General features: G+C 33.7%; 1 protein-coding gene across 1 annotated transcript in view; it reads right to left on the minus strand.

Moving 5' to 3' along the window:
- Nucleotides 1-967: 967 nt before the first annotated feature.
- LOC142226428 (uncharacterized) overlaps nt 968-16134 on the minus strand; it is a 40258-nt gene continuing 25091 nt past the window's right edge. Inside the window, exons 2-3 of the mRNA XM_075296446.1 lie at nt 1871-2548; nt 968-1796 (exon numbers count right to left, since the gene is read on the minus strand). Coding sequence (XP_075152561.1) covers nt 1588-1796; nt 1871-2548 — 887 coding nt within the window. The 3' untranslated portion in view covers nt 968-1587. The remainder of the gene's footprint in view (nt 1797-1870; nt 2549-16134) is intronic.

The raw sequence follows: 16134 nt of genomic DNA on the forward strand, positions 1-16134 counted from the left end.
AGATTTCAAATTTCAGGTAAATTTGATTAAAACTACGGATTCTAGGCTAGGTTAGGTTAGGTGGCAGCCCGATGTATCAGGCTCACTTAGACTATTCAGTCCATTGTGATACCACATTGGTGAACTTCTCTCTTATCACTGAGTGCTGCCCGATTCCATGTTAAGCTGAATGACAAGGGACCTCCTTTTTATAGCCGAGTCCGAACGGCGTTCCACATTGCCGTGAAACCACTTAGAGAAGCTTTGAAACCCTCAGAAATGTCACCAGCATTACTGAGGTGGGATAATCGACCGCTGAAAAACTTTTTGGTGTTCGGTCGAAGCAGGAATCGAACCCACGACCTTGTGTATGCAAGGCGGGCATGCTAACCATTGCACCACGGTGGCTCCCTACGGATTCTAGAAGTCCAAGAAATAAAATCGGGAAATCGGTCCATATGGGGGCTATACCAAAACATGGACCGATAGGCACCATTTTCGGTACACTTTTTGATGGTCCTAAAATACCTATAGATTTTGCCTGAAATTGCAAAAATTGCAAAATTGATAAAAAACTACAGTTTTTATAAGCCCAAAACCCCAAATCGGGAGGTCGGTTTATATGGGGACTATATCAAAACTTGGACCGATATAGCCCATCTTCGAACTTGACCTGCGTGCAAACAAAAGACGAATCTGTGCCAAATTTCAGGTCGACAGCGCCATTATTGAGGTTGTGGCGTGATTACAACAGACAGACAGACGGACAGACGGACATGCTTATATCGTCTTAGAATATTATACCCCCGTCACCATTCTATGATGGTGGGTATAATGAAATGAAAATTAAATAAAAAAGAAAAGAAAAGCTCACATTATTAAAGTGTTCTTACAACAAACCTGGAACAACAAACCACAAAACCACTATAATAATCAATTTCAGCATTTTCTTATCCCAGAAGGCTCGTAGATAATCGATAATAATATATAGGATTTTTCTTCGTAAGTTTATTATTTAATTTATTTAAACATAATACTTAAATCAATAAATGTTACAACTAAATTTTTACATAAACAATTTAAAGTTAATAAAAACAAATTCATACACATCTAAGTTGATAAGGTTATACATGTATGTATGGGCAAATTAGATTGATAGATATAGACAAGATACTTATGAACGAGTATGTAGGTATGTATGAAACTATTAAGTATATAATTCGAATTGGTTTGATTGTGTTTGTTTTGTTTAGATTTTCTCTGTGTCGGTATAATTGTACAAAAGTGTTAGCTAATTAGTTAACATAAGCCAATTTGTTCAGTATTTCCATCCATCCCCGAATAAAAGAGCTATGATAGAAGTCGAAGGACCATTTTGAATGCAAAAAATCACTATAAGACACCATTGCCTTTTTCTAAAGGGAAATGGTGTAAAATGTATATAGGAATGGGAAGGACTTTTCTTTAAGCAGCAAGGAATATACAATTCAATTTATCTTAAGATGAAACGAATACTTTGTATTAAAGCTTTTGGATTTGATGTCTTCCGATTTGAACTCTCTCTCTCTTTCATCTTATCGCTTATATTAAAACTACTTAAGGTGATTTCTAATGCCGTTGCAGCAGACCAGCTATAAGGACCATTAAAATTGCAGATATTGAGACATTAAGAGTCGCACTACCATTACACTTTGTATTGGAGCAAGGATAACATTTGTTAAGCTCTTCCTCGGGATGTTGTTCTTTCCAGAGACCACAAACGGATTCCATGGTTTTGACACGGGAACAACCACGGTTGGTTATCATGGTGCCATTGACTAAAGGGAAAATTAGAAAAATAAAAGTAAAAATTAAGAAAAATTCGGAAAGCTTCTTCCCTTCTTATACTCACTATTCGCTAAAACCTTATAGCAGTGATAGGTATACTCTGATACAGCTCGCATTTGTCGTACTCTGAATTCCGAAGAGGTAACATAGTTCTTAGATGTTGATCTCTCCTTGACTGTTTCATTGGTTAAATCATCAATGGGATTAGCTGCTCCGGGTGTGGGTGGAGTTGGTACTGAAGATGTAGAAATTGTTGGAGGTGTGGGTGGTGATGGTGGAAGATCTTCGACAGTGGTACTGGTGGTACTAACTGTTGTGGTACTGGCTTCTGTGCTTAGAGTGGGCGTGGGCGTGGGCGTGGGTGCAGTTTCTGTTGTTGATGTACTATCTTCTTCTGTAGTAATGGTAGTATCTTCTGTGCTTTCAGTAGTACTATCTTCTTCAGTAGTGGTGATCATCTCTGTGGTGGTGGTGGTATCAGTTTCTGTACTAGACTCTGTAGAGGAAGGGCTTTCAGTAGTAGTAACAGTGGTTGATGTGGACTCCGTTGTCATAGGAGTTGTTGTAGAAGATGATGACATTGTTGTAGTTGTACTTTTTGTTGTTGTCGTCATCGTCGTCGATGTTGTTGTTGTTGTAGTACTATCGAAGAAACTTTCATCACAAGTTTCAATTGGCATTTCTGCCATTCTGGGATCTGGACAATTTTCACATACATAACACATTAATTGGCCATGGCTCACTGAAAATTGAAAAAGAAATGAGGATTAATAAGATTCGAATTTTTTTTTTTTCAAATATTAAAAGTTAAGAGAGAAACAATGTGTTCCAAGTACTAACAACTCTATCTTAGAGTCTTTAACTTTTCTATATAATTGTTTAACTGATAAATTCTTACAATAACAATTTATATGGATTTTCCGTAGTTTCCATAATTTTAAATGAAAGTGGTGTAAAAGAGCATGTCTTTAATTGTAGCTCCTAAAATTATGCTTGAGTATTTTAACTATAACTGAAATGTATTTCGTTCATCCTAAAAGCATGCTGCATTAATTTGTAAATACACGAATGTTAAGGCACATTCACATTATGTTATGAACTATTACATTACGTTAAGAACTAAAATTTATTGATTGTACTTAACAGAGTAACAGTAAAATCGAGGAGGCAGTGATTTGTCGTGTAAGTCGACGCAAATACATCACGGATCGCCCCGCTGATTTTTGCCACCCACCAGTTTTTGACTGTCGCCGAATATGTCAGCTCATCTCGATTCAAATTTAGCCGAAATTATTCAAAAATATTGATTTACACCAGGAAAATTTATTAATAATTGTTATAGTTTTTGCCAAAATTATGAATTATTTCACCTACAATGAAAATTTAGCTCAGAAAATTTGAACGAAATGTAAATTTTATTCCAAGATTGGTTGTACAACTAATCTCACTAAAATTCGGAAAACTTCAAATGGATTTTATAATGAATAATTGTGCGCCGCCGAATAGACAATTTTATATCGGTTTAGCCGTCAAGCCGCCGCCGCCGGAGGCATACATATAGTGTCAGTCGCCACCAGAGAATGAAGCCGCCGAGTCGCGCCGCCGATTTCAGTCTCTGCCGACCATTTTTTGCCAGTCGACGCCGCCGCCGAATATGTCGACTCATCTCGATTCAAATTTAGCCGCCAATTAATCAAAAATGTCGATTGAAATCAGAAAAATTTATATATAATTGTCGTATTTTTTCCAAAATTTTGAACACAACCAATCATATTTAAGCTGCTATAATAATTTAGCAAAAATTTATCTCCGAAAATTTGAACGAAAAGTAAATTTGTTTGTAAGATAGGTTGTACAACTAATCTGATTAATATTCGATTAACTTCAAATTGATTTTATAATGGATAATTGTCCGCCGACGAGTGAACAAATTTATATCGGCTCAGCCGTCCAGTCGCCGCCGCCGGAGGCAAAAATTTAGTGTCCGCCGCCGCCGACAAAAATTGGTCGGCTTCATTCTCTGGTCGCCACCGACAAACATGTATCCGAACCTCTATAAGATAAATCGTACACCTTATCTATGAAATTTAAATTATTTTCATTCTTGTTCTGCAAAGAATTTTATTAATTAATTTTAGCCACCGCCGACTCATGTCGGCTCATCTCGACTCAGATTTAGCTGCCAATTAATCAAAAATATCGATTTAAATCAGAAAAATGTATTATATGTATATGACAATTGTCATATTTTTGCCACAATTTTGAATAATAATATTGTAAAAATTTATCTCAGAAAATTTTAATGATACGTAAATTTGATTTTAAGATTGGTTGTACAACTTATCACTTTATCATGATTTTTCCAAATTTATTAGAGAATTGTGGCCACCGCCGACCAGTTTTTGCCAATCGAATCCGCCGCCGATATGTCGATTCATCTCGACTCAAAATTAGCCACCAACGAATCAAAAAATATTGTTTTAAATCAGAAAAATTTATTAATAAATTGTTTTAAAACTGAAAAATTTATTAATACGTCAGTATCAAGGCATATTAAAGATGTAAAGTCATGCAATCAGGTGACTAATATCGACATTCATCTTGTCAAAGGCTTTGTTTACGTTTAGTAGGTTTGTTTACATTCTTTGTGTACATAAATATTACAATACAACAACACTACACATACACAAAATGTCAACTGAAGTGACCTGCCATTTTAGTTTGACTTTCTAAATATCATGGGGTGTACACACGTTTGCTCGTGACTTTACCTTTAATTAATATGCCTTGCGTCAGTATCAAGTTGCTATAATAATTTTGCAAAAATTTAGCTCAGAAAATTTGAGTGCAATGTAAATGTGATTTTGAAATTGGTTGTACAACTAATCTCATTACACTTCACTACACTAACTTCAACTTGATTTCATAATGGATAATTGTCCGTCGCCGAATAGACAAACTTATATAGGTTTAGCCGTCAAGCCGCCGGAGGCAAGAAATTGGTGTCAGCCGTCGTCGAAAAAAATGGTTGTGGTATTGAACAAGTTTGGATGAAAGATTTATTTTTTGTAGCAGGAAATGGGAGGTTTGAAGGTTTTTTAAATTTTAGGGATGAACCGACTTAATCGGTTGCGCCAATGGTTAGTGTGTTGGCATACAAAACGAACGGTGTCTGGCTCGATTTTCCGTCCGGGCCAAATGCAAAAATTGTAAAATCTGCTATTTGCTTTTACATTCTTTGCATTAAAGAAGAGAAGTAGGTGAGAGCTAAATAAATCATTCCCTAGAAAGAGAAATGTTAAAGAATGGCATACGCAGATGATGTGGCTCTAGCAGTCAGGGGAAAATTTCCATCCACAATTAAAGATATTATACAGAGTGGTCTAGGGTGAAATTCTGTAGATAGGAATAGTCATGTACTGCAAAGAACACAAAATTCACACGGTTAAGCCCATTTTCTTGCAGAATATTAAAATTTCGATTCCTAAGTGTGTAAAAAACTTTAGGGTTATATTGGACAGAAGGCTGAACTTTAAGCTTAATATTGAAGAATGAGCGATAAAAGCCACGTTAGCCTTGTACCCGTGCAAAAAGGCAATAGGTATTAAGTGGGGACTAAAACCGAAAATTGGGCATTGGCTGTAGAGGGGATTAGTTAGACATATAATGTTATTTGATGTTATATGATTGTCTGGCTGGTAGCTGACAAGTTGAAATAAAGTTCAGTAAACGGCGTGCTTGTGTACCTCAGGTGCTTTCAGTAAGACTGTGACAGGTTCCCTTAGGTTAGGTATAGCGGAAGCCCGAGATTTCAGGCTCACTTAGACTATTCAGTCCATTGTGATACCACAGTGGTGAAATTCTCTCTTATCACTGAGTGCTGCCCGATTCCATGTTAAGCTCAATGACAAGGGACCTCCTTTTTATAGCCAAGGCCGGACGGCGTTCCACATTGCAGTGAAACCACTTAGAGAAGCATTGAAACACTCAGAAATGTCACCAGTATTACTGAGGTTGGATAATCCACCGCTGAAAAACTTTTTAGTGTTCGGTCGAAGCAGGAATCGAACCCACGACCTTGTGTATGCAAGGCGGGCATGCTAACCATTGCACTACGGTGGCTCCCAATTCCCTTAATGTTATGATGCATCTAACAGATTGGCTGATAAGTCCCCGGTCTGACACATGGATGGCATCGTTAGTATTAAATGCATATTATTTTTATATAGTACCAACCTTCAAATGATTCGTGTCAAAATTTGACGTTTGTAAGTCAATTAGTTTGTGAGATAGAGCGTCTTTTGTGAAGCAACTTTTGTTATTGTGAAAAAAAAAATGGAAAAAAGGGAATTTCGTGTTTTGATAAAATACTGTTTTCTGAAGGGAAAATACGATGGCAGAAAAAACTTGGCTTGATAATGGGTTTCCGGACTCTGCCCCTGGGAAATCAACAATAATTGATTGGTATGCAAAGTTCAAGCGTGGTGAAATGAGCACGGAGGACGATGAACGCAGTGGACGCCCGAAAGAGGTGGTTACCGACAAAAACATCAAATAAATCCACAAAATGATTTTGAATGACCGTAAAATGAAGTTGATCGAGATAGCAGAGGCCTTAAAGATATCAAAGGAACATGTTGGTCATATCATTCATCAATATGTGGATATGCGGAAGCTCTGTGCAAAATGGGTGCCGAGCGAGCTGACATTTGACCAAAAACAACAACGTGTTGATGATTCTGAGCGGTGTTTGCAGCTGTTATCTCGTAATACATCCGAGTTTTTCCGTCGATATGTGACAATGGATGAAACATGGCTCCATCACTACACTCCTGAGTCCAATCGATAGTCGGCTGAGTGGACAGCGACCGGTGAACCGTCTCCGAAGCGTGGAAAGACTCAAAAGTCCGCTGGCAAAGTAATGGCCTCTGCTTTTTGGGATGCGCATGGAATAATTTTTTATCGATTATCTTGAGAAGGGAAAAACCATCAACAGTGACTATTATATGGCGTTATTGGAGCGTTTGAAGGTCGAAATCGCGGCAAAACGGTCCCATATGAAGAAGCAAAAAGTGTTGTTCCACCAAGACAACGCACCGTGCCACAAGTCATTGAGAACGATGGCAAAAATTCATGAATTGGGATTCGAATTGCTTCCCCACCCACCGTTTTCTCCAGTTCTGGCCCCCAGCGACTTTTTCTTGTTCTCAGACCTCAAAAGGAGGTCTATTTTGAGGCAAAACCGAAGGAGTACTACCAAAATGGTATCAAAAAAACTGGAAGGTCATTATAATCGTTGTATTTATCGCTCTTGAAGGGAACTATGTTGAATAATAAAAACAACACAATGTGTTTTTCTTTGTTAGCCCGGGGACTTATCAGCCAACCTGTTATTGGCTTTAGACATATTGACCAAACAGTCACCTGTAACAACGGCTGTACGATTGCGGGAGCTATCGCTGTGGTCGAAAAAAAGACACGGTCACAGGTCGGTCCTCAAAATAATGCCAGATGTGTCAAACGTAGTGGATTACTCTCTGGCGAAACCGCTTTTCGACAAAAAATTTGATACTTTAATTCCCAACAATGAGGCGTGCTGCACATAGACTCCCGGAATAAACCTTATATAGATTTCTACACAGATGGCTCCAAATTGGATGGACAAATGGGTTTCGGAGTATATTCTAAGGAACTAGAACTTAAAATAGCTAAAGATCACTGTAGTGGTTTTGGGGTTGAAATATTGGCAATAAAAGAGGTGGCAAATTGGCTGAGAAGTAATGTTCCCACAAATGTTGGTGTATGGATTAATGAATAATCTATATAACACATCAGTATTTTCAGATGTTCAATGTGGGTTTATAAAAAAATCGCTCGACGGTAGGTTAGGTTATGTGGCAGCCCGATGTATCAGGCTCACTTAGACTATTCAGTCCATTGTGATACCACAGTGGTGAACTTCTCTCTTATCACTGAGTGCTGCCCGATTCCATGTTAACCCTCTAATGCCCCAATTTTTTTTGCCAGCTGATTAAATTTTCAATGTTAACGACACAAAAACAAGAGAACTAAGCAAGAAAAATTTATACGGTAAAATTCAACATATGCTGCAAAACCTCTTGAATAGTTTCAAATAAGTTTTCGTTTTATTTTGCCCATTTTTGTAGTCTTAAGGTGTGTTTTACTAAAAGCTTTCTTATTATTGGGCATTACAGGGTTAAGCTCAATGACAAGGGACCTCTTTTTTATAGCCGAGTCCGAACGGCGTTCCACATTCCAGTGAAACCACTTAGAGAAGCTTTGAAACCCTCAGAAATGTCACCAGCATTACTGAGGTGGGATAATCCACCGCTGAAAAACTTTTTGGTGTTCGGTCGTAGCAGGAATCGAACCCACGACCTTGTGTATACAAGGCGGTCATGCTAACCATTGCACCACGGTGGCTCCCTATCGCTCGACGGTAACTAAGCCTTTACGAATTTTTATTTAAATAGTTTGGAAAAGGGGTTATGCAAAGCTTTTGATAAAGTTTCGCATAATATTTTACTGGCAAAGCTTTATAACATTAGTTTACATTCGAATTTACTACAATGGTATTACTTCAGTTTTAGACGTTTTTTTGTTTGTGTGCATGCTTCAATTTCAGAACCATATATAACTACATCAGGAGTTCCCCAGGGTAGTATTCTGTGACCATTATTATTTATTTTATATCTTAATGGTGATTCATTTTGTTGCCATTTTGCAAAGTATTTGATTTATGCAGATGATATTTATATTTAAATTGATTAGCTGATGTAAAATTACTACAAACCGATTTAGATAGGTTATCCACGTGGTGGGAATTAAATTTATTATCATTGAGCTAACCTACCCTAACCTAAATAAACCAAGAAGCCAACTAAAAGAAGTCAACGTTTATCACAAACAATATATACTTTTCTTGCGAACATACTTTTTTATTGCGAAAACTTCCAAACGATGTTTGTTGGTCTGAAGTTTCGTTAAATTGATCTAGCGATAATATTTCGTCAGACGTTGAGGCTACTTACTATCGTACTACCATTTTACTTGGTGGAGATGGATATATTTTGATTGATACGAAGGAGTTTTGGCTCTTCTATTCGGTTTTTGTATAATAAACCAATCGATTTAAAAATATTTTAAAAATTGTATAAGGACCTTATTCCTAGTTATTTTTTCCGTAAAAAAAATCAAAACAAAAAATTTGTTTATTTATTATATTTCATTTACCCCCATTTTCATAAAGCTCCGTTAGTGTTCCGTTAACTAACCAACTTTTAAACCGTATTATAGACGAAGCTGTCATCTTGTCTTTATATTCAATAGGCCAGTTAGGAACTTAACTGACGAAAATTTTTCAGTTAAAGTTAACCGGAGAGAAAATATTTGCAATTTACTTTCTGTTAACTGGCAGTTAAAGCCTAACGGAGCTACATGAAACCGGCCGTTAATATGGTTCATATTATACTAACCACTTAGTATAAGAATGACGGAAATAATCAAACCAGAATATGAAAAAAATAACTGAACCATTAAAGGCGTTAAGTTTGAGTCATACTTCAGTATATGGTTATCTTACTTATCCCCCCCCCAAGCAACGTAGAATTCAAATTCAAATTCGATTTCAATTTTAGGTTTCCAAGTTAGTCTGTCATATCTTTAGAGAGAGGGAGGAAATAAAATTTTCTTATTGTCACCAGGCTATGGGTATGGTAAGATTAGCAAGAACCAGTTTTCACAAGAATTGAAATCAAATATAAAAAATGTATTTTTTATATACAAAAAGAACATTTACATTTTAATCTTTGTTTCTTTGTTGTTGCTAACATTATTGGGTTTGTAGTAAAATTGGATGTTCAGCCATAAAACTGGGTAGAACTCTGTGTGAGAAGAACAAAAAAATACCTTTCAAAACCAACTGCAGACCTAACTGAAAACCGGTAAATACGTCAGTGTTGTTTTTTTTCTTCTTCCCACTTTGTGTAAAAACAAAATTAATTTGAAATTTGCAATTTCTTGTCATTCATGCATTTTTATATGAAATTGCATTTATCTGCTGGCTGTTGTTGTTTACTTTTTTCTGATATTCAATTGTCAGTTAAAAAAATATTCAAATTTTTGATATTTTAACGCTTAATAATAATGGCCAGGTAGAGAAACAGGCAATGAACTTGCAAAAAAAAAAACGAAATATCATTTAAATCAGATTTCACATTGAAATTCATAAAGCATTAGCAGAAATTAGGGATGTGAATGGGGGAATGGAAACTTCAATTGGATATGGGAAGAAGTCGAGGGTAACTTGATGGGTACATTGAAAACAAAGCATGTCCGGTTCCAAAGATTGTGTTTACTCCAATGATTGGAGAATTGAAGTAAGAATAATTTTAATTTCATTAATAATCACAATTCTGTTTAAATTTAACATTTCCTTTAAAAACGTCTTAACAACAACTTAAGTTTTCGAATACAGACCAGGGCAGTCACAGATGGTAGACTTCTATCAAAAATGTTAGATTTTTTTACAGTTTGGTAGATTGGTAGTATTCGTGATGTTTTGGTAGATCTTACCTCTCCACCTAAGGGGTATTTCAATAGTTTTCTACGGAAATAAAATTTTGACAACATATTCTATAGAAATAAAAATTTGACAAAATAATCTATTGAAATAAAAATTTGACAAAATTTTCTATAGAAATTTTCTACTGAAATAAAAATTTGACAAAATTTTCTATAGAAATAAAATGTTGACAAAATTTTCTATAGAAATCAAAGTTTGACAGAATTGTCTATTGAAATAAAATGTTGACAAAATTTTCTATAGAAATCAAAGTTTGACAAGATTGTCTATAGAAATCAAAGTTTTACAAAATTTTCTATAGAAATAAAATTTTGACAAAATTTTCTATAGAACTAAAATGATGACAAAATTTTTGGTAGATTATTTTTGGCTCGATTGGCAAACATGATTATGAACCGATATGGACCAATTTTTGTGTGATAGGGGATTGACTATATATAACTATAGAACCATATGGACCAATTTTGCGTGATTGTTAGGGTTAGACTATTCAGTCCATTGTGATACCACATTGGTGAACTTCTCTCTTATCACTGAGTGCTGCCCGATTCCATGTTAAGCTCAATGACAAGGGACCTCCTTTTTATAGCCGAGTCCGAACGGCGTTCCACATTGCAGTGAAACCACTTAGAGAAGTTTTGAAACCCTCAAAAAAGTCACCAGCATTACTGAGGTGGGATAATCCACCGCTGAAAATCTTTTTGGTGTTCGGTCGAACCAGGAATCGAACCCACGACCTTGGGACCATATACTAACACCACGTATCAAATTTCAACCGGATCGGATGAATTTTGCTCTTCCAACTGGCTCCGGAGTTCAAATCTGGGGATCGATTTATATGGGGTCTATATATAATTATGGACCGATATGAACCAACACCACGTACCAAATTTCAACCGGATCGGGTCAATTTTGCTCCTCCAAGAGGCTCCGGAGATCAAATCTGGGGATCGGGTATATGAGCGCTATAGAATTATATAACGATATGGACCAATTTTTGCTTGGTTGTTAGAGACCATATACTAACACCACGTACCAAATTTCAACCGGATCGGGTGAATTTTGTTCCTCCAAAATGCTCCGGAGGTCAAATCAGGGGATCGGTTTATATGGGGGTTATATATAATTATGGACCGATATGGACCAATTTTTGCATGCTTGTTAGAGACCATATACTAACACCCCGTACCAAATTTCAACCGGATCGGGTCAATTTTGCTCCTCCAAGAGGCTCCGGAGATCAAATCTGGGGATCGGTTATATGGGCGCTATATAATTATATACCGATATGGACCAATTTTTGCTTGGTTGTTAGAGACCATATACTAACACCACGTACCAAATTTCAACCGGATCGGGTGAATTTTGTTCCTCCAAAATGCTCCGGAGGTCAAATCTGGGGATCGGTTTGTATGGGGGTTATATATAATTATGGACCGATATGGACCAATTTTTGCTTGGTTGTTAGAGACCATATACTAACACCATGTACCAAATTTCAACCGGATCAGATGGAATTTTCTTCTCTAAGAGGCTCCGCAAGCCAAATCTGGGGGTCGGTTTATATGGGGGCTATACGTAACAGTGGTCCAATATGGTCCATTTGCAATACCATCCGACTTACATCAATAGCAACTATTTATGCCAAGTTTCAAGTCGATAGCTTGTTTCGTTCGGAAGTTAGCGTGATTTCAACAGACGGATGGACGGATAAGCTTAGATCGACTCAGAATTTCACCATGCCCCAGAATATATATATATATATTTTATGGGGTCTTAGAACAATATTTCGATGTGTTACAAAGGGAATGACAAAGTTAAAGTTAAAAGTCCTATGGTATAAAAATGATTACAAATTTTTTCTCGTATAAAATATCCATATATCAAAGATTTAAATTTAAATTTTCATAAGTTTTCTTACTAACTAAATACAGTGCACTCACGGTAACGTGAACTAATTAAAACCAAGAGAGTTCACGTTAGCGATCTTCAGCGAATTTCAGAACAAAACATGTCCATATTCGGTAGTTTTACACGTTCTAGCGTGATAGTCTTTTATATTTGTTATTAGTAATATTAAAAACTTAATTTAATTTCATGAAAAAATTAAAAAAAAAAGATCGAAAAAATATATTAGCAATTTATATTATATAAAGCAATTATAAAGCAATTTAAATTAATAATTAAAATTCACGCAAAAAGCCGAAATAGATCATTAAAAAATTCCGTAAGTGTATTTGAAATTGTATTTCGCATTGTGAATCTGCTTTTATCGCCAAATTTCCTGTTTTTCAGCGTTACGTAGTAGTTAGTGTAAGTAAAAGTTTGTTCACGTTAGGCGGTGTTCACGTTAGGCGGTGTTCACGTTAGGCGGTGTTCACGTTATGCGGTGTTCGCGTTATGCGGTGTTCACGTTAGCGCGAGTGCACAGTAGTTGTTTTGACTATTAACAAGTAATTCTATATTTTAATTAGCGATAAAAACAGTTTTTTACAATATTATGTTTTTTCGGTGTAACTATTTCAAAGCATCTCAAACTGTAGAAAAACCCTTGATTATATAAATCCTAAATGAATAATTTTGCTTTTACTGAATTACTGAAAGCAATTTTATAAGAGAATCTATATTTTATCTAGCGATAAAAATATTTTTTTTACAATATTATGTTTTTTTTCTGTTTAACTATTTCAAAGCATCTAAAACTGTAGAAAAACCCTTGATTATATAAATCCTAAATGAATAATTTTGCTTTTAAATTTACATAAAAAACATTGTGCTCTTTAACATTTATAGTCATGTCATCAAGTTTTAATACAGCGTCATAAGTGAATACTCGTGCATTCAATTAAACTGAAAACCTAATCCATAAATAATGATTTATTTTGATTTTGGTAATAAAAATGATTGAATAATAACCCTGTTCTACTCGTTTTATTTAGCAATCATTGACGTTATACGATTTTATATAGCCAACCTAATCAAAAAAAAAAAAAAAAACAAAAAAAAACGATTAGGTTTTACAAGACGCTGCAAAGAAAATAACAATCTACTGTAGATAGGAGGGAAATATATAAGCATGATTTTTAATCGATATATGAGAGAATCAACAAAATATGGTTAAATTTGGGAATAATAATTTGAATATGTAATAAAAAATTAGCATATAAGACCCAAACTGAATCCCGCCAGATCTATACTGAATGCTATAGAAATTCGATTTACCATGTGGTGAAACGTATAGCTGGGGTTGTGTAGATTGGTATCTGGCATTTTAATAGTATCAATTTTCTTCATATTCTTGTCCAATAAGCTCGTATAAAAATTGTAATATTATGAAAAAAAAAATATTAATTAAATTTATAACAAAATAATCACTGTTCAACTCTCAAAGAAAAGTTAAAACAAAACAAAAATACTTATTATGGAAACTTACTTAATTTAATGTGTTAACACAAGTTATATAGTAATTAATATTATTTAACATTAAATTGTTTGAATTAATTGATTTAATTTAAATTGTTGTAAACATTGTCCATTACAATAGTAAAATATGTTTATTGCAATGAGAATATATTATGACATACATAGTCCAACTGATGCGTGCTTTAATACCAAATATTTTTTGCTTTTGAGAAATAGCTGTTTTAAGCAAAAATAGACATGTAGGCACATTTCTACACTGAAAAAAATATTGTCGTGAGGTCAAAGATTTCATGTTTTTAAAATACGAATACAAATTTTACTTAGCATAGAAGATGCATTTCTCTAATATAAAGTTTTTTGCCTTGTCCAAAAGTCGATAAACTTTTCAATGAATTCGTATTGTCCTTATAATTAAGTTATTTGACTTAAAAATGGGTATCATAACATGAAAGAAAAAACGTTTGGGCTAAGGTCAACTTGACTTTAATAATTCAGAAAAATTCTTTACTTTTAATGAAATTGTCTTTAAATTGGTTGTCTTTTTGCATCTTGACTACAAAGCAAAAAATCGTTCAAATATAGGACATGTTGTTTCAAAACTTTATTTTAAAGAAGTGTTTTACTTGAAACATAGCATAATTTCTACTGGAAGTCGAGTCTTAATTTGGAAAATAAAGTTGTCGTTAACTCGTTTTTAAAGGACTTTGATAGCATATGAAGAAAAAAAGCTGAGAAAGCGAAAAATTAAAATTTGCTTCCTAGAGGCAAGTACACAAAACCCAAATTTAAAAGAGAATTGTGTCTTAAAAGTATCCTTACTTGTATTCTCCGCTTCTTTGGGTCGGAATAAATACCAATTTTTTTTAAGTAAAGACAAAATCTTTGGAACCGGACATGCAGTTTTTTCAGTGTAGCAATTGTTAAAATTAAACATATAAAATATAAACATATTTTAAGGTAAATTATTGTTCTAATTTTAAAATCAATATTATGACTAAACTGGCTTATTTCTGCTATTAATTAGTTTATGTCAGTGTGACAAAATCAATGTGATTCGAAGCGGAAATTGATATATTTGCTTTATAGAGTTTTAATTTTAAATAACAACAGCCTAAGGGTCGTTCGGTGTAGGCTCAACAGTTGGTGTATTATTTTTGTACTTTTCAAATATTTTTGTCATCTCTGCTAAATTCATCTGCTAAAATTATAATCGTTACATGGATTCATATGAGAACAGAGTTTTGTAGCCTTAAAAAACGGTTCAAAATTGCTACTTCGGCTGTGCGAACAACAAATAAGTGAACAGAAGGACGACTCAGGAACACGGTAGCCACAGTTGGTAGAATTCTACCAAAAATTTTAGATTTTTTACTGTTTGGTTAATTGGTAGAAATTTAATATGCTATTTTGGTAGATTTTCTATAGAAATAAAACATTGGACACAATTTTCTATTGAAATAAAAATTTGGACAAAATTTTCTGTAGAAATAAAATTTTGACAAAATTTTCTATAGAAATAAAATTTTGACAAAATTTTCTATAGAAATAAAATTGTGACAAAATGTTCTATAGAAATAAAAATTTTGACAAAATTTTCTATAGAAATAAAATTTTAACAAAATTTTCTATAGAAATAAAATTTTGACAAAATTTTCTATAGAAAAAATTTTTTGCAAAATGTTTTCTATAAAAAGAAAATTTTGACAAAATTTTCTATAGAAATAAAATTTTAACAAAATTTTCTATAGAAAAAAAATTTTAACAAAATTTTCTATAAAAATGAAATTTTTGACTAAATTTTCTATAGAGATAAAATTTTGACAAAATTTTCTATAGAAAAGAAACTTTGACAAAATTTTCTATATAAATAAAATTTTGACAAAATTTTCTATAGAGATAAAATTTTGACAAAATTTTCTATAGAAATAAAATTTTGACAAAAATTTCTATAGAAATAAAATTTTGACAAAAATTTCTATAGAAATAAAATTTTGACAAAATTTTCTATAGAAACAAAATTTTGACAAAATTTTCTATAGAAATAAAATTTTAATAAAATTTTCTATAGAAATAAAATTTTGACAAAATTTTCTATAGAAATAAAATTTTGACAAAATTTTCTATAGAAATAAAATTTTGACAAAAATTTCTATAGAAATAAAATTTTGACAAAAATTTCTATAGAAATAAAATTTTGACAAAATTTTCTATAGAAATAAAATTTTGACAAAATTTTCTATAGAAATAACATTTTAACAAAATTTTCTATAAAAAAAAATTTTTGCAAATACACACTGAAA

This window comes from Haematobia irritans, chromosome 2 (assembly GCF_050003625.1).
Source record: "Haematobia irritans isolate KBUSLIRL chromosome 2, ASM5000362v1, whole genome shotgun sequence".
NCBI classification, from domain to species: Eukaryota; Metazoa; Arthropoda; class Insecta; order Diptera; family Muscidae; genus Haematobia; species Haematobia irritans.